Below are 25,665 nucleotides of genomic sequence, written 5' to 3'. Positions count from 1 at the left end.
AATGGATGTTCAATCATCTATGGTAAATAGATTTGCTTATGTGTAATACATATACATTTGGTAAGTAAGTATGTGATAATATATTTCTGTTAATGCAAAATGACTATGTGCTTATGCATATCCCTATTCCACCTATGCTTGTGCAACTTGTTCAACCACTTGTGTCTGTTCAACGTGTTCAACCACCTACATGTAACCTGTTCAATCAACTATGCATGTTCAACTAGCTATGATGGTAAGTAGATTTGATAAAAATAGACCCTCTTTGCGGTTTGTTCATTCTTGTCAATTGTGCTTTTAGTTCTTAGGCGGATGTTTAGTTCCGTCCTTTCTGTTTTCTTGTGTTTTTGCGTGCATAACCTAACAATATGGGTTCTGATGTGTACAAGTCAACGACTTGGGTTCCAATGTGCACAACCCAACAACATAGGTTGGGATGCGTCACAACCTACAAGATTAGATGAATATCATCTGATGTGGGATCAACCTAATGCGACTCCACGGTCCATTCAATTGCGCATCCTTCCATGACAGCATGAATTGCGGAACAAGACAAACGTTGTTGAGAGTTGATCCCCCAAAACTCTCAGTGACTTGAAAAAGGTCAAGATGCATATACTGTGCAAAGTGGAACTTGCATCCCAAGGTTGTCGCCATGTATAAAAGTGAGGTTTCACATCCAGATCGAGGTATGTGATTTCGGATTAACTTGTGCACTCAAATGCATAAAACTGACTTGAGCGTTAGAGTAACTTTTGGAGTTACCCTACATCTCTCTCATTTGATTTCGGAGGAGTGTTGCTTGGAGATTTCATTGAATTATCCTGTGTGCAAAGTAAAGCCAAGAACTTGTGGAAGACATTTTATTGTAAGAATTTCTGCTCCAATAATTGTCATCATTTGTGAGAACTCTGACAAAATCAATCAATGGTTTGATCCGCACAAGATGCTCCAACCTTATCTAATCCTAGATCTGAAGATGTCAGACCAAACTTATAGAAAGGAGAACCTAGTCTCGCATATATCCGGCTTAAGAAGATACTGAAGGAGTTGCGTGAAACAAAGAAGATGGCAGTTGAAGCTTTGGAGAAATCCAAGGGCAATTATATGTCGAATTAGGAAGGCCCCAAGAGAAGCAAAAGGAAGGAAATGATAGTGTTATATGGAGTATCCACTCCAATGATCAGCACAACGACCATGAAGACAACCATGATCATATGAGGGAACTAAAAAAGTTCAAAGACAGTGAGCTACGAAGCCAAATCGAGAAGATTGTGAAGGGATACAAATCGCAGACACATGTTGAGTTGACCTTGGAAGCTGCAAATGGGATCTGCAAATCGCCATTCACCGATGATATTCTGAAGACTAAGAAGCCCCCAAAGTTTGCATAGCCCAAGTTTAAATTATTCAAAGGCATAACTGATCCCATCAAGCATATTTATCATTTTCATCAACAGATGGTCCTCGAAAGTGAAGACGAAAGGTTGTTGTGTAAACTATGTCCATCATGTCTGTCGGGGTCGACATTGACGTGGTTCAGGCAGTTGAAGCCAAAGTCCACTGGCAGCTTCACCGAGCTTTGCAAATCTTTCAAATCTCAATATGTGTGCAATATCAAAAGAGAAAAAAGGACATTACAACATTGTTCAGCACAACGCAAAAGGTGGGCGAAAGCCTCAAGTATTATTTGAAGCGATTCATAGAGGAAATGTCTACTTTTGAGACATCTTATTCTTAATCTGCGTCATTGGCATTTAATCGATCCAGTCAATGTTTCAATAGATTGATAGTTTGAGGTATTCACTGTAAATTGATAAACATAAAACAAACAAGAAAAAAAATATCCTCATAGATCTTTACTTAAACATTATTAACTCACATTTGTGGATTATGAGTTAAACATATTCAAAAGTAGTGAATTATTAAGGTTTGAATAAACTTCCTGTACAAGTAACCTCTCATTTGTGGATCAAGAGGTTCCTTGTTAGTCTATGCAAACATTTTCTTCATGTTATTCCATCACAGTTATTTATCAATTTCCACCCCTCTCATCTATGGATCAATAGTTGTACAAAAGGCTATGAACTGTGATGCAAATCTTAACCAATTCATCAATTGAAAACTGCCTCTGTAACAGTTTAAGCTATTGTGACTCGCTTAACTTATGCAATTGTAATTTTCATTCTTTGATCAAAAGCCTTTCAAGCATGATCGAGCAGAAAAAGACTTATGCTCTAGATTATACCTTATCACATAAGATATGCAATTGTTTTATACTACGTGCTTCATGACTAATGATCAAATAAACTTTATCCATATCTTGTAAAATCGAAAAGTTAGATTAAAGAACAAGACCTAGTGCTATGATACCATATGTAAGTTTTATCAAGTCTTTGATCTGTAATACTAACCTTGATCTGACATGATTGAATGGTGGAAATAAGGATCTTCTTCTCCTATGTAGTCTTTAAGCTCTCTCTCTCTCTCTCTCTCTCTCTCTCTCTCTCTCTATATATATATATATATATATGCATTTACTTAAGTGTTTTATCCATCAAGAAACACTCAAATAATTATGATTGTATTAGGATAGGATGTTTTAATCCATATAAGACTAGGAATCCTCAAAACACCAGTGTTCTAATTAGTTTGCAATTAGACTAGAGTTGCAGACATGCTCGACATAAACCAATACAACCTCCTCGACTCCTCATGTTGTTAAAATTTCATGGATTAAGACAAGGTATTTGTCTTACAAGAAATGCCATGACTTGAATGACACCATCAACGTTGACACTATTGATATGCAGAATATGGATATAAGACACGATATCTATACTGGTATAAATTTATTAAGGCAACGAATCATCTGGCTCACCCAAAATCCTTGGTAGTGTTGAGGCCCAAAAAAATCCACACTTCGGCCCAAATAAATGCTCAGCCCAATGCAATACCTTACCCAGAAGAAACCCAATTTGGGCATGCGAAAGCCATATGCGCTTGTACACATACTACGCCAAGCAAATAAACAACGCGCCATGCTACAAGCTTAAGTGGGCCCAAGCCACGCAAGATGCCCGGGGCTTGCTTGAGTGGGTTGTGGTATGGAAGGTAATAGGTCGTCATGAGGCCCATTGATGGGACGAGAAATGGAGGTTCCGGGTTGCTTGGGAGCCTCGGAACCCAAGCCCATTTCTTAGGCCCAAATATATGGGTGAGCAAAAAAGGGGAAAATAACCCAACCAAAATGACCCAACCAAAATAACCCAATCAAAGAATTAATAGCCCAACCAAAAGCCCAATATTTAATAAAACAGCCCACTTGCTTAAGAAACCACTTTGGCCCATACAAAAAAAACCCAAGATAAGCCATAAAAATCTCAGCCCTTTGCTGGAAAAAAGATAGAAGCCACGTAGAGATTTGCAGAATCATTGAACAGAGCTGCTGGGAAGTGACAACACATGGGAAGGGATCAAGTTCCAAAACCAAAACATCAGAGAAACCAAGGGATGTTAACATGCAAGCTGCCAGGAAGAGAGACACTCTTCAAACCAACATACACATCCCAACTCCTTCCCTATCAAAACTGGTTATAGGAAAGAGTGAGAAAGAAAGGAAGAAAATGGCTGGAAGTAGAAATCTTCTACTGAAGCAGCCGCAGGAAAGGAGGCCTTGAGCTCCAAAATCCCTGATTTTGTGCAAATAGATAGAGAAAAATCTCACTAAAATAGGAAAAGTCAAGAGAGGAAAGGAAAAGGGAAGGAAAACCTTGCTAAGATGGGGAAGAGACCATTAGGGTTTCTTGGGGAATGAGGGTTTCCCGCAGCTATAAAAGGAGGTCCCCTCCACCTAGCAAAAACCAACCCAGGCTGAGAGAGCAAGCTCCCTCTCTTACTAGCAAAATCCAGTAGCCCTATTCACTCTTCTTCTTCGTTCTTCTCTGTTAACAGACTATTTTCAGAGTCTGTCAAGCTGCCGGAAGAAGTAATGCCCTTCCATTAGCCCATGTTAGCCAAGATCATCCTGCAAACCTTGTCTCCCTCATCTTAAGCACTCCCATTTCTCCCTAGGAAGCCTTATTCTCCTCTCTGGTGCTCAACTCATGCTGACCTTGCTCCCATGCCACAATCTCCTCATGCTAAGCTAAAACTTTATCTGTAAGCAAGCATAAATCACCTATAAGCAGCCATCATTTTCGTTGGTGAAGTAACCAGAACACTTCCTAAGGCTTTACTGCCCTTTCGAAGTGCTTTTGGGGCTTAATTTTTGAACTCAGGCACAGGGGGCAATTCCAGTAATTTCCGCTTTACGGCAGCCCAGCCCATTTGCAGCTGCCAGAAGAAAAAGACCCCCACAGGTAGCATCCATTACGTTCTAATGAAAATGGACTCATATCTAAGCACCGCTTATTTTTTTCTATTTCAAGGTTTCGCTTGCTTTGTTTTTGTTAGCACTAGCATAGCTACATCGTTGCTCATTGTTTTAAGACATCTTTTTTCCTTCAAGTGTTGCAGTCAATTTATATGGTGAATGGCCTTCGATGATTTAGCAGATTATGTTGGTTGTCTTTAGTGGTAATGGATTGGTTAGTGGAAATGTTTTTCTTCCTAGGATTTGGTTTCAATTATTTAGCATGTGTCTGCTCCTCCTTCAAGATATCACATACCTCATTAAATGACAAGTTGTTTTTCTAATTTCTTTCTCTATTAACGATAATTTACAGCTACAATAAAATTTGATTGCGAGAAAATCACATATTGTGCATTTTTCCTATTATGATTGTTCAATAATTCAATGCAATAGTTTAATTTATTGAACTATTTTGATATCTATTGAATTGAATTGCAGTTTTATTTGCAATGGTACAGTTTATTAGCATGTGGGTCCCATAATTAGCCTATTGCAATTCAATAGAGGGTTCATCACATAGCACCCTCTATTGCGAAGAACTAAATCACACCATTACAAGTATTTTACTGTTTTAATTCAAATTTATGCAATAAAATTACATTGATCCTAACCATTTGAAATACTCAGACTGTAATAAAAAGGGGCTCAACTCTACTTTGCAAAACAGCCACTGTTGTAAGCAGGAAATAGGATATGAAAATTAGTTTTATTTTAAACATCAAAGTAGAATGGAAAACCAGATTTAAAAAAAACTACCCGGTGATAAACTTAACAAATTATCACCTTATATTTTTTTTCTTCATTTACTCCCTCATGCTACTATCATCCTCATCTTCGTCATCACATAGTCCAAGGTTCATGATTTGATTGTTTTAGTCAAGTGTACAATGTTTAAATCCGTCAAAAAAAGAAGTACAATGTTTATTCTTTTTTTGGATTATAAATCTTACCAAATAACGTTTGTAAAATTGAACAATGCATTTAATGATTCTTTAGCGCTCATTTGTTACGTTGCATTTGTGTACAAAATTAATATGCTGATCAACCTACATTGGAACTTAATTTCTAAAATTTTGTATATTGCCTTAGTTAAGGTGCACTATAAGAGTGTACAAAAAATAGCATTGAAACAACCAATACTATCCAAAACCCAAGTATGAGAGACATGAACAAATACATGATTTTAAAAAAGACTCGCGCCTAAACAACTTAAGGGGAAACAATAAAAAAAGAGAAGAAAGAAGAGGAATTCTGAACATCCCTTAGGGTCTGCACACGGAAACTGCAATGCCACCAACAGAAATCATCACCCTACATCAGAAAATAAAATCAGAAAATTAAAACTAAAAGCAGCATCAAGTAAGAAAAAACAAATGACTTTAAGCCCCCCAACAATGGAGGAGAAGAGAAAATAAATAAATAAATAACCTGTTTATTACCAACCCAACACCTAAAACAAGAGAAAGGAAAGAAAACATAACTTGATATTGGTGAGAAGAAACGAAAATCAAATTGAGAACAAACTTAAGCACACTTACAAAACCAAAGAGCAATTCAAGAGAAATAAACATAATGGAGAGACAAGTGATATACCTTTTCAAAAGAACAGTACTTTGAAGTGATATACCACCGCACCACTTCTTGGACATTGTCCACGGGAAAAATCATCTCCCTTACCGACAGTAAAACCCAATAAAGTAAAACCAAAACCTCGGACAGAAAATCTGTGAACAACACCCTCGACAATAAACCCGTGAAGGACGATGTGGACGAAATACAAATGTAAATGTCCAATTTGGTAAATTTATCGCTACAGGTCAAGGGAAATTATTCGTCGAGAATTGACATTACAGTTATGCCTTAGATATCTCAATTGTATGTGGGTGTGGGAGACGTTTGCTTTTGATTTCATTTTTTAGCACATAAATATTTATTATATTAAAAAAAAGGGTCTAATTGATTATATACAATAGAATGGTGCTATATTCTCTTTATAAATAAAAATAATCTTGATCTCACACTTAGTTTTTTAAAAGCTTCTTAAGTTCTTATGAGTGTTTCAGTTTTGTTTTAGTTTTCATCCAAACCCTCTGTGTAGTTAATTCATTATATGGGTATTTTTTACATATATTTACATGGATGTGGGAATAGGTCAATTTTTCACGAAACTATCACCATGCTTGTCGATAAAATGGAAATTTCGTAATGCCAGTACAAGGTGAAAAAAATCTCACATTAAATGTGAGGCTGGAAATAAGTGATTACAAAGTAATCTGGGAAGAACTCTTAGCATGTTAAGATGCCATGCTGGTCTTCTAGGCAAAAGGCAGACATGGACGAGTGTACCAGAAAACTAGATCTTTCAGATCAAGCTTGCTACATGTAACAAATCCACATGCTATGAATCAAGTGCAGCAACAATTTTGTCTTTCAGATCAACTTCAAATGAAATTATAAACGATTCCAGTGCAGCACCAAATTTGTCTTACCAACCTCGGCACTCAAAACCAACGCACAGATCACATTCATGTTAAAGCACAGTACCATCCAAATTGAACCAATGACCCTTCGAAAAGTTGATCCAAAGTCCAGCATCTAAACTAACCAGATTCACAATTCAGATACACAATTTATAGATGGAGATATATTAGACCAGAGAACAAAACTTGAGGTGTTGAACCCCGCCAAAATTGTCGCAATCTTCAGGTACCATGACAGATAGAAGGGAAAATGTTACCACAATGTCGAACCTTTCTAGGTGCTCAAAAAGATTGTAAAACAGTAGGTAATTATCAAAATGCAATTGATGTGAACCACCCCTGCATAAACTGTTTCAAGGTGCCTATTGTCCATGGTCAAATCTAACTACTCAGTTATGACAAACTTTTTTCAAAGACAGCTCTTCATTATATTACAGTATATATCTCAAAAAGCCTACAACTTGGGGAACCATCTGATAACTAACTGAATATGTAGATTTGATGGTACTGTGCTTTAATTGATCACATCGCAACGACTAATCGCAGTTTTACTTGCTACTATACATGTCGTATAGCTCATCAACTCTAAACTCCAGCTAGAGGCCTTAAGATCAGCAATAATCAGATAGAAGATGATTCCATCGCATCAACTTGAATGACTAATCAAATATAAGACACACTATTCATGTGCAAATGTGATCATGTCACCACCACATAGCAAATACATGTAACAAAATTTCAAACAGACAGACAAACACAAAGCATTGCATTGGAAACAAAAACCCAGAAACTCGACAGCAACTAATTGATTCACAAACAGAGTCAGTTATAAATTCAAAAATAGTGATTGTTATTGGTTTTATCCAAGTAAAATTATTGTGATCACAGAAATTACAAGTTTTCAAACACTTTTGATTTTCAAGTCTCTGAATTTCCACTAATCATATCCGCAACTAAAATAATTTCCAAAAATCTCGACGACTGACCATGCTTACCAATTAGGTGTGTGAAAAGGTACAAAATCATATAGTTTTTCTTTTCCAGTTGACAGAAACAAATCAACAAGCACCTAACCGGCTATGCATCTTTCTCGCCACTGGAATCCGAATGCTGCTCCGAAGCGGCGGCATTTTGATCCTTGGAGCTCTCAGCAGCCTTTTCCTTCTCCAATTCCTTGACAGCCTCTGCCTCAGCTGCCTTCTCAGCCTGCAATATGGGCTGGTAGTAATCGGGATGAGCCTCCATACACTTCTTCAAAGCCGAAGTGACCTCAAAGCATTTCTCAACAATGTCCTCCTTGTTCTTCTCAGACTCTTCAATGCACTGTTCCCAAGCTGTGAAGCTCTCTTTGCAGCCACCGCCTTTCATAAACAAGCAGAACCCACATTCACCGGGCTCCTCCTCATCGTCCTCCGCTTCCTCTTCTTCTTTAGACACGTTCTGTGGATTCCCTTCAGCTTCCTGGGGCTTCCCTTCGTCTACGGGTTTGGAATCTGATTCGGTATTTGAGGCCTGCGTTGGAGCTTGGTGTTCCAGGGTTTTAGAAGGTGAATCGGCCATCAGGTAGGGTTTATGGTTTGATGCGATGTGTTTGGTGGTGGTAGTGGTGGTGAGTCGGGATCGATGGGAATGGTTGAGTTATGAATTGTAGTTGTGGGTGGCGGTAGAGAACAGGACAAGGGCTGGTCAAGGCAAACCCCATGACTGCTCAAAACCTACCAAGATTGGTGGACTGAGAAGCGGAATATTGGCCGGGCCGGCTCAGGCCCAGGGTCATTTCCTTTGGATTTTATTTAAGAGGGCCGGCCTCTATGCACAACTTCTTTTTCATTAAAAAATAAAAATAAAAATACCACTTAAATGCGTGTGTGCCAATTTGCTTTTTTTTTTTTTTTTCCCCCCCCTTCTGTTTTATTCTTTTATTTTTAAAATATTGAGAAAATTAAGAAAGCCCTATAAAAAAATCAAAATAAAATAAATATTGATGATCTTTAAAATCAAAAGTTCGGGTGACAATTAAAACTCTCATGATAACGCCTTAGTTCAATTAAGACTAAGGATGAGTACAGTTAAGATTGGATCATTTTTACTTTAAAATTATAACTGAATAAATTACAATATAACGGTTTAATTCAGTTTGGTTTTAATAAAATTAATGAAGAAATGAACCAAATCAAACCAATTTAAGATGGTTTGGTTCGGTCCGTTTGGACCTAAACCAAATTCTTTTTCCTTTTGCATTTTTCAACATTGTTAGCCTAATTACAACCAACAAATTCACAACTTGCTCCATAGTTAAATAATTTTCTAAAATACGAAACCATCCTAAAGCTCAATATGCCATAAAACTTCACATTTCAATAATTAATATAACTCAATTCAAATATCTATTTATAATTATTTGATAGAAAATATGCTGAAGTTAATCTAATGAAATTTATTTTTGATTAATAAAATAAAATAAAATCTCCAGTTGGATTGTTTTGCAAGATAATCTTTGTATAATTATTTGCAGAGCCAATTGCGACTGTAATACATGTGGGTGAAAATTGCTTAATCATAATGGAATGGACAGTTGCCCAAAATTTCCTTCAGAAGTTAAGCCATAATGTTTTAGGATCAATGTAAATTGCCCAATCAAAATTTCGAAATATTGATTTAAATTATTTAACGCAAAAAAAAGAAAAAAAGAAAAAAGAAAAAAAAGAATGTATCTTTTATATGGCAATTACTGCGTGGTAATAGTTGGTGCTTCCAGGGAGAAAGAAAATAAAAACAAAAAAAGTGAGTGAGTGGTGGTATTTCCATTTGAGACCCACCACCACTTGTATGACTCTCAAGTCTCAACAATGTTGTTGTTATAGGCCATTGAGATTTTGCTTCATATGTGAACTACATCACAGGTTTTCCCAAGTGGCTGAGCCCAAACTTTCATGGTTTCTTTCTTGACATCAAGGCATGCATAGCCACTCAAATTTCGTCCCCGGGAACAACCTACGCAGCTTACCCAGTCTATCGGCTCTCGGAATCCAAAAGCGGGTTTGAAAGTGCACCGATCATGATGCGCGTCAATTATGATCAAGGTGTAGTTATGAGTGTGCCTAGTGTGATCTTCGACTCCCCACAAGGTATGCCTCCAGGAGCTTGAGACCGAGGAGATGGGGTGGAAGGAGATTGAGATGGGTCACTTCTTCATGAAGGGCATAATGCCACTCTAGAGTGTAGTGTGATGGAAACTAGTAATCCTAAGAGCACCCTCTTTGTGAAATGTATTGAGCTGAGGCCTAATAAGATTTTTATAAGTAAAATCTTATGACAAGGATACAATTCAGTATGTGACCTAATAAAATATGATTTATTGTACTTTTTAGATTCCAAAATAACTTCATTACAATTTATATTTTCTCAATTTATTTTGTGCACCGGTTCAAAATCAATGTAATTTATCCAGTCCGCATTCAATTCAAAATAGATTGGATTATGATTTTTTCAATCCAATCTGATCGAATTGATATTGGATTGGATGATCGGTTTTCATAATTAAAAAAGAGAATAATAAAATATAAAACATTTATCATTATGTTTAATCTAATCAAACCTTTTAATATACTTAAATGTAAAATATAAATGTAATGCTAGTGAAAATGTTTTGATTCTATGGAATATTAAGCATAAAACTCCATTAAATGACTTAAAATGTTCATAACTTTTTGAATTATAAGCAAAAGAAGCATGAACTAACTAGATTGGATTAGATTCTCACAAGTAAATCCATCATCTGATCCAATCATGTTGGTTCTGAAAATTTGGGATCCAATCCAATTTGCCAAATCACCGAAACTGATTAAAATTGAATTGGATTGAATTGGATTGATCGGTTTGAGCAAATTGGATTAGATCTTGCACGCCCCAACCTAATTTAGTGGGGCCCCTACTTGTAATTACATTTCTTTATGTGAAGTAAACACATGAGTAATTTGTGATCGGAATTCAACTCCTTATTTTAATTTCGATTACGAATTAGAGAACATGCCATTAAATACACTCATCTTGAAATCTGAAAGGTCTTCTAACATCTCTCTTATGTTTATTTCTTGCAATGCTCAAATCATTAAATGATTCATCATTGGGGGTAGTTTTCCTAGTTGTCTTCATACTTCGCCTTGCAATGAGGATAATACTATTTTGTTATTTTCGATCATTAATCAGAAAAAAAAAAAATCATTAATGTTATGTCACGTAAAAAGGTTATCATGCATGTCATAACGTTGTTGACCGAGAATATTAAAATAGTGTCACTCCCGTTTCAGGGAAAATTGTCTCTCCAAAATTTCTAAACTTGCGGCAAAGAATATTCACTGCACTATGAAGGGACCTACACATCTGAAAGCAACAAATGATCTGAGATATCAAGAGAAGATGAGGAAGAGGGAGGAAAGAGAGACGATCGACATAAGAAAATGAAGGAAGCAGAAGCAGAGATGAATATCATCAGCGTGTTGCCTGCAGAGTGTATCTCCCACATCGTTTCTTGCACAACCCCTCAGGACGCGTGCAGATCATCGCTGGTCTCTCATCTCTTTCGAATTGCTGCGGATTCTGATATTGTGTGGGAGAGATTTCTGCCCCAGGATTATAAGGAGATCATTTCCAGTTCTTTAAACTCCTTGTCCAAGAAGGATCTCTACTTTCATCTTTGCAATCACCCCATCATCATAGGAAATGGTAACATGGTAATTAACTCAAACCCCATTCATTCATTTTTTTTTTTCTTCTAAATTTCTATGATTTATTACGTTTCCTTAAAGAATCAAGAATTCTCTTGGGTCATCATCACCCATTGCCATTGGATTCTAAGATTTAATAGGTTTTAGATACTAGGAAAGATGTTTGATTTAAGAGAAGAAAAAAAAAACTTTTTGAATTATTTTGAACTTTTGATTTTTGCAATTATATGTAATAGAAAACTCATTGTTGGAGATGCTTTACTAAATTTGCTATTTTATTTACAAAAATAAAAAAGAAATTTGAACATCAACAAGCTTGATTTTCTGTCTATGGGGATTAGTGTCACTGGGTGGCATGAATAGCTAAGTTTGACTGATGATATCAATGGCTAAATATTAATGGTATACTATTATACTATGATTGGGAACCATGGATGACAAGCAACATCCTTCCTATCTTCTTTTCTTTGACACAGAGCATGGCACTAGAAAAGCAGAGTGGCAAAAAATGCTATATGGTAGGGGCAAGAGAGCTTACAGTTATATGGGGAGATACACCCCCATATTGGCAATGGATATCTCTACCAGAGTCTAGGTATTCTATTCTCTCTCTCCACCATTATCTTACTATTTATCAATTCAATTATATTTTTGAGTGATGCTAATTCAAACCCTGCATAAGAAAGAATATGCTTAATGTAGATTGTGACAAAAAAAGGCCCTGCATCAGAAAGAATATGTAATTTCATTGAGATTTTGATTAAGTATGAATTACCTTGCGAAGGTGTGATGTTGTTGCCTTCATAGTGAGTTTGTGGGGTTTGACATATATAGTGTCCTCAGAAGAGAAGCATGGTTCAGAGAAAGTAAAGTGGATATGGCTACCTTTAAACCCTGACATGATTACTATTACTACGTTGCATTTCGATGCATATTTATATGTGAATGAATCGCATCACAGGTTTGCCCAAGTGGCTGAGCTCAATTATGTGTGGTGGCTTGAGATCAAGGGGTACATAGAGACTAAAAATTTGTCCCCACGAACAGCCTATGCAGCTTATTTTGTCTATCAGCTCTCATCAGAACACAATCCCCGGACTGCAACAACTCCTTTTAGGTTCCGTAGGCACAGCAGATGAACGTAGTGTGATCCTAGATCCTATAACTCATGAAGGTATAGCTCCTCCGCAAGCTCGATACAGAGGCAATGGGTGGATTGAGATTGAGATGGGTGAGTTCATCACTGAAGAAGATAATGCTACTGTGCTATTTAGTCTAATGGAAATTAGTAGTTTCTGTAAGAGCGGCCTCATTGTAGAAGGCATTGAGCTTAGGCCCAAGCAATGAAGGATTGATTCCATGAACAAGTCACAGGAGGGGAAGAAAGCTTTATAAACGAGTGGGAGTAACGTTGCCTTGCCATTTATCATCCTCTAGTAAGCTTCCGTCTTTGATTGTGCCCTTTGAAATTATTGTCTAAAACTTTGCTATATCTCAGACAGTTCCGATGTTAGAATTCTATGGTTGTTTGTATATTTTAGAGAAAATGAGCAATGTTCAGAAAGGAAGAGAAAGATGAGAAGGGTGACTGACTATATTTTTTCACACACTATTTGCTTACATAGTGTACTCGGTAGAAAGGAGAGAGAAGAGATTCTTCTCTAACAGAATTGCAGCTGTCACCCTATGAGGTGTTTACACTTGTCATCCCAAAACTAAGCTAGAGAATCCACCTGGACTATGATCCAATGGTTCTAATTACATCACAAATGAAATAGACATAAAAGATAGTAATAGAGCTTGGTGACTTCAGCTTCAAGGAAAGCAGCTGCAGGATTACATTCCAACACTCCCTTCCAATCCTTTAGCTATTTTCACACCAAGTAGGCTTCTTAAACTAACGAAGCGATCCTTAGGCAGAGCCTTGGTCAAAATATCAGCAATTTGATCTTCTGTCTTGCAGTAGATTAGTTCAATTTCTTTTGCTTGAATAGCTTCCCTGATGAAATGAAACTTCCGACTGATATGTCTAGTTTTCTGGTGATGAACTGGATTCCTTGCCATTGCAATAACAGAGGTGTTATCACATAGGATTGGTGTACCTTCTACTTGTTCTTCACCAAAATCTTCAAGTACAAATCTTAGCCACTTAGCTTGTGAAGTTGCTTCTGCAGCATTCACATACTCAGCTTCTGCCGTGGACAAAGCAACTGTGTTTTGCTTGATAGAAGCCCAAGAGAACATGCCTGAGCCTAGTGTGAAAGCATATCCAGAGGTGCTTCTCATATCATCCTCACTCCCTGCCCAATCACTGTCACAATACCCTATTAGAGTAGTTGTTTTCCCTTTCACAAACTCAATGCCAAAATCAAGTGTGCCTTGTATGTATCTCAAAACTCTTTTGGCAGTTCCCAAATGCTTCTTTGTGGGATTGTGCATGAACCTAGCAAGTAAGCTAGATGCAAACATTACATCTGGTCTTGTGGCAGTTAAGTAGAGCAAGCTCCCTACTATCTGTCTGAATTCACTTTCATTTGCTGCTTCACTTCCATCTTCTTTACATAATTTTTCATTCACCACAAGTGGAATTGCCACTGACTTGCAGTCCTTCATTCCAAACTTCTCAAGAAGTTTCATTGCATATTTCTTTTGGTGAATGAAGATGTGCCTATCTGTTTGAATCACTCCCATGCCAAGAAAGTGATGTAACAACCCCAAGTCTGTCATCTCATAGTGTTGCATCATATCTTGCTTAAACTTTTCAAGTAGTTTGGGACAACTACTAGTATATATAATGTCATCTACATAAAGTGAGACAATAATAAAACCTGCAGTGTCATTTGTTTTGACATAAAGAGTAGCTTCACTAGAGCTCTTTTTGAATCCTGCATTGTTGAAATAGGCATCTATTTCATCATACCAGGCCCTTGGAGCTTGTTTCAGTCCATATAGAGCCTTGTTCAACTTGTAAACTTTGGTTTCCTTATTCTTTTGGTCATATCCTTGTGGCTGTTCAACATAGACTTCCTCCTTTAGAATGCCATTGAGAAAGGCAGACTTCACATCCAATTGATACAAACTCCATTCCTTTTGTGCAGCAAGGGCAATCAAGGTTCTGATGGTATCTAGCCTTGCCACTGGGGCAAATGTTTCATTGTAATCGATCCCAGGCTTTTGTGAGTAGCCTTTAGCCACTAGTCTAGCTTTATTCTTCTGCATAGTGCCATCTAGATTAAGCTTGACCTTGTAGACCCACTTGACACCAATTACTGGTTTGTCAAATGGTCTGTCAACTAATTCCCATGTATTGTTCTTTTCAATCATCTCTAATTCAGCCTTCATTGCATGTCTCCATGATTCATCCAAATCAGCTTCTTCAAAACTGTCAGGTTCCACAATGCACATGTTACATTTTGCCATGATGTCACTAATACTCCTCCACTTATGAGGTGTGTGATCAAACACTTGAGACCTGTCAAGTATTTCCTCATCTTGAGGTACAGTTTCTTCTTCCACTTGCATTTGAGTATCCAAGATTTGAGTTGGTTCATCAACTACCATCTGTTCATGTTCTGCATTATCCTGGTTTTCCATTTGCATAGGCATTCTCAACTCTACATTACTAGTGTTTTCCCATTTCCACGAAGCAGTTTCATCAAAATATACATATCTAGACAAGATAATTTTTCTAGTTCTAGGATCATATAACCTGTACCCCTTTTCACAAAGTCCATAGCCAACAAGAATGCATTTGTGACTGTTTTCTTCCAGCTTGTGCCTTAGTGCCGAAGGAATGAGCACATGACATAAGGCTCCAAACACTTTCAAGTGTGCAATACCTGGCTTCCTTCCAGTGTATGCCTCAAATGGTGTCACTTCTTTAAGAGACTTAGAAGGACATCTGTTGAGTAGATATACTGCAGTATTGACAGCTTCTGCCCAAAATTCATAAGGAAGCCCTTTTTCATGTAGCATAGACTTTGCCATCTCTATCACAGTCCTGTTCTTCCTCTCAGCTACTCCATTTTGCTGAGGGGAATATGCTACAGTCAGCTGCCTTTGTATTCCAGCTTCACTGCAGTACTCATGAAACTCATTTGACATGAATTCTCCACCTCTGTCACTTCTAAGAGATTTCACCTTATGTCCACTTTGCAGTTCTGTCATAGCCTTGAACTTCTTGAAACATTCAAAGGCTGCTGAGGAAATAGACCCAAGCCATTCTAGTACAATCGTCTATGAATAACAGGAAATACCTGTTTTCTGACATTGATGCAGTTTGCATTGGTCCACAGATGTCTGTGTGTACCAACTCTAGTGGAAACTGGGCTCTCCAAGTGGATTCTACAGGGAATGAGTCTCTATGTTGCTTTCCTAGCTTGCAGCCTTCACAAACTTCAAAATCCTTTTCTAAACTGGGTAAGCCATGAACCATGCCTTGATTTGCAAGTAGCCTAATGCTTTGATCATTGAGATGCCCCAGTCTCTTGTGCCAAGTTTGCAAGCTGTGTGTCACACTAGCTTTTAGCACCAACTGAGTAGCTGGCTCCATTGTGAGAGGAAAGCACCTGTTGCTAGTCATTTGAACTTTAGCAATGGGATTTTGCAGTGACCAGTCATCAAAGATTGTCACCATTCCCTTTCCAAATATCAGGCAATTTCCATGCTCCATCATCTGCCCAACACTGAGCAAATTCTCTTCTAATCCAGGCACCAACATCACTTCTTGAATGTGCTTTCTTCCTGCTTTGGTGTCTATCACAAGTGTGCCTTTCCCTGCAACTTGAACTGTCTCTCCAGTCCCCATTTTCACTTTGGAATTTACATCCCTTCTAATATCTACCAATAGCCTTTCATCTCCAGTCATGTGGTTACTACAACCACTGTCAACATACCATGAATTGTTCAATTTCACATCTGTCACAACATTGCATGCATAAAACAGAGTTCCAGTTTCTTCAATCTGATTAGCATAATTCACCTTATGTACAGATTGATTCCCATGGCAGTCTCTGAGTATGTGTCCAAACTTTCCACACCCTCTGCATTTTGGTTTTCCTTCATACCAACACTTGCCATAGTGTAGTTTCTCACAGTGCTTGCAGGGTGTTTTGGTTCCTTCATTTGATGCATTTGGTTTAGGATTAGAATTGGACTTGTTACTCCAATTCTTTCCATTAGACTTCCAGTTCTTCTGAGATTTGTGATTTCCAGAAGAACTTCCACTCTTAGAGCTTTTACTCTCTATGTTCAAGGCTAGTAAAAGCCTTTTCTGTGGAGTTTTCAGTATGCCTATCCAATCTGAGCTCAAAGCTCTTCAGAGATGCAACCACTTCTTGAATTTCAAGAGTGTCAAGGTCCTTGGAATGCTCAATCACAGAGCATATAGAATCATACGATTTAGGCAAATAATCAGCAATTTCTGCACAACTCTTTCTCTAGGCAGCTCTTCACCATAACTTTTCATTTGATTAATTAAATCAAATAGTTTAGCAATGTAAACAGACAATGGTTCACTATCCTTCATACGAGTATATTCAAACTCTCTACGTAAACCTTGCAGCTTAACGCTTCGTACCTGTTTATCGCCTCTAAACTCCTGCTTTAGAATATCCCATGCACCCTTTGAGGTTTCTTCATTCACTATTCTGGGGAAGATTTGGTCTGAGACTGCACTTTGGATCAATCTAAGTGCACGAGCATCCTTCATCAAGATCTCAGCCATCGTAGACTTCTCCACTTCAGCAACCTTAGATCCTTCTTCTTTTTCCTTTCCCTACTTTGGATCAGAAACATCAAAACCATTTTCAACCAAATCTCATAACCCATGAGATTTCAAAATAGTTTTCATGCGAATGCTCCAAAACTCATAGTTTTCTCAATTGAAAACTGGCGTGCGAAGCTCAGCAGTGCATGACCCTGCCATATTAGACTTTGGATTCAAACAGATACGCCTCTTGGAATATTGAGTGAGCTCGATTTCAACTCAAACAATCACCAGCTTTCGATTTGCACAGATTCACGCCCAGCAACCAATCGAACCTGGCTCGGAGGCCATGTTAGAATTCTATGGTTGTTTGTATATTTTAGAGAAAATGAGCAATGTTCAGAAAGGAAGAGAAAGATGAGAAGAGTGACTGACTATATTTTTTTCACACACTATTTGCTTACATAGTGTACTCGGTAGAAAGGAGAGAGAAGAGATTCTTCTCTAACAGAATTGCAGCTGTCACCCTATGAGGTGTTTACACTTGTCATCCCAAAACTAAGCTAGAGAATCCACGTGGACTATGATCCAATGGTTCTAATTACATCACAAATGAAATAGACATAAAAGATAGTAATAGAGCTTGGTGACTTCAGCTTCAAGGAAAGCAGCTGCAGGATTACATTCCAACATCCAAGAGATGAAGTAGTAGTTATGGTTTCTTTTATATAATATATTAGTGGGTATAAATATGTATGTAGCATCTATTGTGGGTAGGGCACAAATAAACGTTTACCATTGCATAGATAATATTTGAGAGAAATGCCCACGATTCCACGAAGGACTTTACACTAAAATCTAACTATTCATTACCTTAATCGGTTAACAGAGACTCTGAAAAGACTGATGATATGATATCAATGGCTAGGCTTCTTTTCTTTGACACAGAACAGATCATGGCAATACTAGAAAAGCAAAGTGGCAAAATATGTTATATGGTAGGGGCAAGAGGCTTGCAGTTGGACATATTGGAAATGGATATCTCTACCACAATATCCATTATGTATTTTCAGTGATGCTAATTCATACATGAGTTGTAGGTGTAGGATATAATTAATCTTACATTGGATACTTATAGTGTCCTCAGAAGAAGCTAGCATGATTCAAAGATTGAATGCATTGACATTTTGATGTGTATATAACTATATATATATATATATGTGAATGAATCGAATCACAGAACAACCTATATGCAGCTTATTTTGTCTATCAGCTCTCATCAGACTACGATCAAGAAATTGCAACAATTCCTTTTACACTTTGTCTTGCTTATGAAAAACATAGCGCAGTTGCATTTGAGCAGAGTGTGATCTTTTCTTTTCTAAAAGAATGAAACATAAATAAAATAAAATAAAAGAATGAAGTTACTAATGAGATTTTAATCCTTTCTACGTCTTAAATAAATGTGCTAATGGGGTCTAGTCCAGTGAAAAACAGCATTGATTTGCGAGGTCTCAAGTTTGAATTCTCATGGCATCGTGTGTGAGAAAACTCCCTCTCCTCTATCTAGTTTAGACTATCGCTTGTACTTAAAAAAGGAAAAAAAAAAAAAAGTCTTAAATAAATGCGATAATAATCTTATCCCAATTTGTTTAGTCAAATACGATAATGGGTGGGAAGTTGCCATAGCCGCACTCTAATTCCCTTTCTCCTTGTTGACAACCAACTGCGAGGAAGCTAAGGGGGAGAGGTGGCCACTGCCTCTCCTCCCCTCCGCCATGTTCCCCTTCCTCTCCCTATCTCCCTTTCCTTTTCTCCCCTATTTTCCCTTCCTCTTATCCCCTCTTCTACTCCCCTTCCCCTCCCTAGATAATCTAGATATGTTTGGATCTAGGTCTGTTTTGTTTGTTTGTTTTATTTGGTTGTTTTTGCAGTGTTCTAAGGGCATGTTTGGTAGGCCTCACTATGCCTCACTGGACTGGATTGTGTTAAATAACACTTAAAACCCATGTTTGGTAAAGAAGGGGATTAACTTAAATGAGACTCCATAGTCCAACAGTGAAAAAATAACCAGACTAGCATGTCTAATTTAGTGAGCCCCAAATGCAGTTCGCAAAATAGCACCATCGCTATTTTGAACACACGAGTCCGGTTGGATTTCCTTACGCCTTGAATCAAAACATCACCACCACAGACCCAATCGACAGACTCTGGCAATGCCCAGCTCTCCCTCTTCTCCCCCGAATTTGTTCTCCCTCATGACCACCACCCGTAAGCCACACACAGATCCATCTCTCTTCGCCACCACAGCCACCCGCAAAACCCAGAACCATCTCTCTTCGCCATCTCTGTCAGACCACCACCATCAAACCCATAACCAGCCGCCAGAGACCCAATCGAACCATCATCAACACCCAATCAGTCAAACAAAGCATCATCACCACCCATAAACAGCCACCACATACTCAGTTCAACAACCATCATCACCTAATTAAACCACCACAACCATTAATTAGTGGAACCAGAAAGAGAGGGGTGGGTGTTTGCAGCCACCACATTTCCAGAAGTGCATATGGCTTTCTTAAAAGTTGGGGTGCAGCATGAAGAGAGAGTGAAAAGGAATGAAGTAAGAAGAAAAGAGAGGAAAGAATAGGAAGAAAAAAAAGAAATAGAAGGAACGGCCTGGAAAGGAAGAAAGAAAAAAAAAAAAAAAAAAAAAAAAAGAGGCTTTGGAAGGAATAAGAAAGGAGGAAGAAAGAAACGGGCCAGAGATAAGGAAGAAGAAGAAAAGTCAATGGGGAGAAGAGGAAGAAAGAAAATAAGAAAAGAAAAAGAAAAAAAAGAAGAAGATAATATAGTTTGAAGTGGGTGATTCAATTGTTTGTTTGACTAGAGATAAGATAATAAATCACCACATACTCACTTATTTGTTTTCTTTTTATTTATTTTTAGGGAAAAAAAGCCTTAATTAAAATTAAATATTAGAATTTTATTAATTAAAATTAAATATTAAAATAATTATTTTTAGTCCGACACAACTCCAAACATAAGTCTTCACTATTTTTACAATCCAGCTTCTTAGTCCGACTCAACACCAAACGTAGGTCAGTACTTAATCCAGCTTAGGCCAATCCGAGCTAATCCGAGACAGTCCCAGGATTTAGTCCAGTCCATGACAGTCCGCCGTGCCAAACGACCCCTAAGTGACTAGTGTTGTCTTTGTCTCGGCGGCAATGACAGTAGTGACGTGGGATTGTGTCTCACCTTGGGAGAGTTGTGATACCTAGTGGCTGATGTTTTGTCTCTGTTTTAAAGGCGGCGGCTGCAGCGATGCTGGTGGTAGTTGTTGGGATGTGGTGCTCTTCTTTGCTCTGCGCTGACTGAAGAACTATGATTGGTCATAGGAGGTTTTCTTTGTCATGTTTTGAGTTGAAGTGGAGTGCTTCTCATGTGTCTTTTTATTGTTGTTTCTATGTTCGTCCTCCGTGTTCTCTCCTGGTTTATGCTATGGTATGACTTACAGTTTGTATGGGTGTCAAATGACTATGATTTTGCTCATATAAGGCTTCTTTTGACAATTGGGATGTTCTGCGGTCCTCTCCTGTGGGTTTACTATTTGGGGTTTCTACGGTCCTCTCATATGGGTCTATTGTGTTGGTCTCTAGTTACGGTTCTCGTCGGAGGTCTTTGTGTTAGGTTTTGTTTTTGACTTGTTCTTTTATTGTAATGGTCCAAAGTGACCTGAATTGGACTCTCATGTTAGTCCATGACATGTGTGGTACTCTTTCCTCCCATGGAATTTGTCACATGAGGTTGTTCTAGGAAGGTTTTAACGAGGCCACTATATCATGTCGCTCTTTGTACTTCTGTGGTTTTATGAATGAATTTCTCCTTCTCAAAAAAATATCCTTAATGGGTGTATTCAATTTAGATCTTCAAAGATTTTAAAGAAGTTTAAAAATTTAGGTGCATTCAATCATGATTTTATAGAAGTCTATATAAAATGGTCGATCCAATCCAAATGTAATCCATTTACTGGCCCGTTCATTTTTAGGGTTTCACAACCTATAAAAAGAGTTTGCCTTTGCATATTTTTTCTTTACAGTTTCCATACAGCGAATTAGAGCAAGTCATAATACAATACACAAAGTTGCGGGCTTTATTGTGGTTGATTGGTTAATGGCTTGTTGCATGTCTATTGTAATAGCAAGGGCGTGAGTATGACTATCTCCTAGCTAGTATGGTAAGTTGAGTTTGTATGATATGTGATATGAAGGGAACATCACCAGGAAGAGGAAGGGAAGAGATTTGGATCGATCGACGACATAAGAAAAGGAAGGAAGCAGTAGCAGGGATGGATTTCATCAGCACGTTGCCTGCAGAGTGCATCTCCCACATCGTTTCCTGTACAACCCCTCTGGATGCGTGCAGATCATCCCTGGTCTCTTCCCTCTTTCAAATTGCTGCGGATTCTGATATCGTGTGGGAGAGATTTCTTCCCCAAGACCAAGATTATAAGGAAATCATTTCCACTTCTTCCAACTCCTTGTCCAAGAAGGATCTCTACTTTCATCTTTGCAAACACCGCATCATCACAGGCAATGGTAACATGGTAATTAACTCAAACCCCATTCATTCATTTTTCTAAATTTCTTGATTCTCTTGGGTCATCATTTGGTGTTAGATAGTAGCTAGGTTACTGTGTGGCATGAATAGCTAGGTTAATTCGTGAAAAGACTGATCCATGATATCAATGGCTACCTGTGTTGTGCAAAATATTAACAGTATTACTTACGTTAATTATGAATAATGAACGACAACATCCTAGCTTCTTTTTCTTTGACACAGATCACGGCGTTACAAAAGCAGAGTGGCAAAAAGAGTTATATGGTAGGGGCAAGAGAGCTTACAGTTATATTGGAAGATACACCAAAATGTTGGCAATGGATATCCATACCAGAGTCTAGGTATTCTCTCTCCAGTCTCCACCAATATCTTACTAAATATCACTTATATTTTTTTCGTGATTTACCTTGTGAAGGTGTGATTTTTTTGCCTTTATAGTGAGTTTGTGGGGTTTGACATATAAAATGTTGTCAGAATGAGAAAAACTTGTATATCTAGGGGATAGTAGTACTGTTTTGCTATCCCCAACCAATCATATTTTGTTACGCGTGATAACTTTTCCACATTGTGGAACATGATTGGATGGGGATAGCAGAAGAGTGATATCCCCATGATATACAATTTCTTCGCTCTCATGATATACATAAGCATGGTTATGAGAAAGTAAAGTGGCTATGGCTTACCTTTAATCCCTGACATGATACTATTACTGAGTGGAGTTTATGGTCATAGAATATTGTATTGACATTTTGATGCTGGCTTGACATCACAGGTTTTCCCAAGTGTCTAAGCTCAATTATATATCCTGGCTTGACATCAAGGGATACATAGAGACTAAAAACTTGTCCCCGAGAACAACCTATGCAGCGTATTTTGTCTATCTGCTCACATCAGAACACGTTACGTGGACACCAAAAATTTCTATTACGTCGCGCGTCGCTTATGAAAAAAGCGCAGTTGCGGTTGAGCGTAGTCTGATCCTAGACCCTCTATCTTATGGAGGCCGCCGTAGTGTGACACTATACCCTCTAACTTTTGAAGGTAGAGTTGGTCCTCAAGCTCGATACAGACTTGATGGGTGGATTGAGATTGAGATGGGTGAGTTCGTCACTGAAGAAGATAATGCTACTGTAGTGTGTAGTTTAATGGAAACTAGTAGTTTCTGTAAGAAAGGCATCATTGTGGAAGGCATTGAGCTTAGGCCAAACAATGAAGGATTGATTCATTGTGGAAGGCATTGAGCTTAACTGAGACTCTGCATTTCACTTAACGTTCGTTCAAAATAATCTTCGTTGCTCATCCAATTTTATTGTCAAGTGCTTAACTTATGACTACACTATTATTTCGNNNNATTTCTCCCTTCATATGTTTGGCCGCCATGTGGCAGATGCAACATTAAAAGAGTTTGTTATCCTTTTATCACTAGTAGTCACTTTAAATGACAAATTTTGGCCTTGGAAGCCCCCTCTACTTTGCCAATTTTGTCCCCAATTGCGCTTCATTTGTATCCAACAAATGTTTGAGCCCTTTAGTTTGACATCAAAACAGTCAATCAGTGGTGAAACTAGAATTTTATATATAAGGGCATCTCACAAAATATATAAAAAATTCAAACGAACAATAGCTGCCAAAGTAATCGGGAGGACCAAAACATTAATTAAAGCATTGGGTAAATTTTAACTATTTTTTTATTATAAAAAACTCACGCTAGACCTCATTGGCAAGTTTATTTATTTATTATTTTTAATTAACGACCCCATTGACAAGTTATCAAAACAAAAAGGGCATGAATAAAGACCCCATTGACAAGTTATCAAAAAAAGGGCGTATTCACCCCCAATGTTTGAGTTACATGTGTCGCCACACCCCCAATGCTAGAGCAGATTGAGAATTTCCCTCGGTCCCTTCCCGTTGATTAAAATTAAAATAAATATATAAAAAAAGGTTTTTGTCGGTTAAGTGGGTTAACTTGACTTGGAATTGTGCTCAACTCTATGAGCTGATGAGGAAAAGGGAGGAAAGAGAGACGATCGACATAAGAAAATGAAGGAAGACGATCGACATAAGAAAATGAAGGAAGCAGAAGCAGAGATGAGTATCATCAGCATGTTGCCTGCAGAATGTATCTCCCACATCGTTTCCTGCACAACCCCTCTGGATGCGTGCAGATCATCGCTGGTCTCTTCCCGCTTTAGAATTGCTGCGGATTCTGATATAGTGTGGGAGAGATTTCTGCCCCAGGATTATAAGGAAATCATTTCCATTTCTTTGAACTCCTTGTCCAAGAAGGATCTCTACTTTCATCTTTGCAATCACCCCATCATCATAGGCAATGGTAACATGGTAATTAACTCAAACCCCATTCATTCATTTTGTTTTTTCCTAAATTTCTATGATTTTTATCACTTTTCCTTAAAGAATCAACCCATTTCCATTGGATTCTAAGATTTAATAGGTTTTAGATACTGGGAGATTTTTGCAATTTATGTAGTAGAAATCCCATTCTTTGATATGCTTTACTAAATTTGCTATTTTATTTAAATTCATGAAAAGACTGATGATGATCCATGATATCAATGGCTATGGCTACCTGAGTGTTGTGCAAAATGTTAACAGTATTTACTTTAATTATGAATAATGGATGACAAGATCATCGTCCAAGCTTCTTTTTTTCTGACACAGAGCATGGCACTAGAAAAGCAGAGTGGCAAAAAATGTTATATGGTAGGGGCAAGAGGGCTTTCAGTTATATGGGGAGATACACCCAGATATTGGCGGTGGATATCTCTGCCAGAGTCTAGGTATTCTATTCTCTTTCTCTCTCTCCACCATTATCTTACTAAATATCACTTCAATTATATTTTTGAGTGATGCTAATTCATACCTGAGTTGTAGGATAAGTAATCTTTTATTGGAATTGGATACTTTATGACCAAAAAAGCCCTGCATCAGAAATAATATGCTATATGTGAATCACATGACAGGTTTTCCCAAGTGGCTAAGCTCAATTATGTATGTTGGCTTGACATCAAGGGATACATAGAGACTAAAAACTTGTCCCCAAGAACAACCTATGCAGCTTATTTTGTCTATCAGCTCTCATCACAACACAATCCAGAGACTGCAGCAACTCCTGTTACATTGCGTGTCGCTTATGAACATAGCGCAGTTGCGGTTGAGCATAGTGTGATCCTAGACCCTGTAAATTATGAAGGTACAGCTCCTCCGCATGCTCGATACAGAGGCGATGGGTGGTTTGAGATTGAGATGGGTGAGTTTGTCACCCAAGAAGATAATGCTACTGTAGTGTGTAGTCTAATGGAAACTAGTAATTACAACTGGAAGAGGGGCCTCATTGTGGAAGGCATTGAGCTTAGGCCCAAAGAGTGAAGGAATTCACAGGAGGCAGTGGGAGTAACATTGCCTTGCCATTTCTCATCCTCTTGTAGGCGCTTCAGTCTTTTCTTTTGGTGTGTCCTATGAAATTGTTGTCCAAAACTTGGCTAGTTTTCAAACATTCCCAGAGATGGACTAGTAATGGTTTGTTCTAATGTATGTTTTACTAGTTTGTATGTTAAGATTTGTGTTTTTTTATTGGTAATGTATTGTGGGCACAAATAACCTTTACCATTGCATCGCTGATATTTGAGACAAATGTCCCCAAAATAAATTACACTAAAATCTAACTATTCATCGCCATCGATGATACTA

At 37.9% G+C, this 25,665-nt stretch overlaps 4 protein-coding genes across 7 annotated transcripts; 3 read left to right on the top strand and 1 right to left on the bottom strand.

The window, feature by feature from the left end:
* Positions 1 to 7,699: 7,699 nt before the first annotated feature.
* On the bottom strand, positions 7,700 to 8,731 carry LOC117614636. Its single transcript, XM_034343514.1, has one exon. It carries the CDS (start codon positions 8,452 to 8,454, stop codon positions 7,972 to 7,974), a length of 483 nt encoding a protein of 160 aa, XP_034199405.1. The 5' UTR covers positions 8,455 to 8,731; the 3' UTR covers positions 7,700 to 7,971.
* A 2,623-nt stretch (positions 8,732 to 11,354) lies between these two features.
* LOC117612319 (putative F-box protein PP2-B12) lies at positions 11,355 to 12,968 on the top strand. Its single transcript, XM_034341083.1, has 4 exons — positions 11,355 to 11,627; positions 12,098 to 12,216; positions 12,406 to 12,582; positions 12,695 to 12,968. Exons 1-4 carry the CDS (start codon positions 11,355 to 11,357, stop codon positions 12,966 to 12,968), a joined length of 843 nt encoding a protein of 280 aa, XP_034196974.1.
* Positions 12,104 to 23,400, top strand: LOC117634324 (putative F-box protein PP2-B12). 4 transcript variants are annotated; one of them, XM_034368407.1, is made up of 4 exons: positions 12,104 to 12,216; positions 21,605 to 21,940; positions 22,177 to 22,295; positions 22,727 to 23,400. In XM_034368407.1, the coding sequence occupies exons 2-4, from the start codon at positions 21,683 to 21,685 to the stop codon at positions 23,193 to 23,195; spliced, it is 846 nt and encodes a 281-aa protein (XP_034224298.1). In that variant the 5' UTR covers positions 12,104 to 12,216; positions 21,605 to 21,682; the 3' UTR covers positions 23,196 to 23,400. The 4 variants fall into 4 exon arrangements, with proteins under 4 accessions (XP_034224298.1, XP_034224306.1, XP_034224290.1 ...); XM_034368415.1 differs by lacking the exon at positions 12,104 to 12,216 and adding an exon at positions 12,956 to 13,057; XM_034368399.1 differs by lacking the exon at positions 12,104 to 12,216 and adding an exon at positions 12,990 to 13,057 and having other exon boundaries at positions 21,536 to 21,940.
* A 395-nt stretch (positions 23,401 to 23,795) lies between these two features.
* Positions 23,796 to 25,609, top strand: LOC117634317 (putative F-box protein PP2-B12). The gene is made up of 4 exons (XM_034368377.1): positions 23,796 to 23,866; positions 23,915 to 24,297; positions 24,637 to 24,755; positions 24,939 to 25,609. Exons 2-4 carry the CDS (start codon positions 23,998 to 24,000, stop codon positions 25,342 to 25,344), a joined length of 825 nt encoding a protein of 274 aa, XP_034224268.1. The 5' UTR covers positions 23,796 to 23,866; positions 23,915 to 23,997; the 3' UTR covers positions 25,345 to 25,609.
* Positions 25,610 to 25,665: the final 56 nt, after the last annotated feature.

Source organism: Prunus dulcis, chromosome 1 (assembly GCF_902201215.1).
Source record: "Prunus dulcis chromosome 1, ALMONDv2, whole genome shotgun sequence".
NCBI classification, from domain to species: domain Eukaryota; kingdom Viridiplantae; phylum Streptophyta; class Magnoliopsida; order Rosales; family Rosaceae; genus Prunus; species Prunus dulcis.
Note: the sequence above shows the minus strand (reverse complement) of the source record. Positions and strands in the feature narration are given on the sequence as shown.

Bases quoted from the DNA above. Each gene is read 5' to 3' on its own strand.
- LOC117614636 (XM_034343514.1), bottom strand. From the start codon at position 8,454: ATGGCCGATTCACCTTCTAAAACCCTGGAACACCAAGCTCCAACGCAG.
- LOC117634317 (XM_034368377.1), top strand. From the start codon at position 23,998: ATGAAGGAAGACGATCGACATAAGAAAATGAAGGAAGCAGAAGCAGAG. The intron at 24,298-24,636 runs GTAATTAACTCA...TTTCTGACACAG, and splicing joins TCATAGGCAATGGTAACATG to AGCATGGCACTAGAAAAGCA. The intron at 24,756-24,938 runs GTATTCTATTCT...ATCACATGACAG, and splicing joins ATATCTCTGCCAGAGTCTAG to GTTTTCCCAAGTGGCTAAGC.
- LOC117612319 (XM_034341083.1), top strand. From the start codon at position 11,355: ATGAAGGAAGCAGAAGCAGAGATGAATATCATCAGCGTGTTGCCTGCA. The intron at 12,217-12,405 runs GTATTCTATTCT...TACCTTGCGAAG, and splicing joins ATATCTCTACCAGAGTCTAG to GTGTGATGTTGTTGCCTTCA. The intron at 12,583-12,694 runs GTTTGCCCAAGT...TTTGTCTATCAG, and splicing joins GTGAATGAATCGCATCACAG to CTCTCATCAGAACACAATCC.
- LOC117634324 (XM_034368399.1), top strand. From the start codon at position 21,587: ATGATATGTGATATGAAGGGAACATCACCAGGAAGAGGAAGGGAAGAG. The intron at 21,941-22,176 runs GTAATTAACTCA...TCTTTGACACAG, and splicing joins TCACAGGCAATGGTAACATG to ATCACGGCGTTACAAAAGCA. The intron at 22,296-22,726 runs GTATTCTCTCTC...TTGACATCACAG, and splicing joins ATATCCATACCAGAGTCTAG to GTTTTCCCAAGTGTCTAAGC.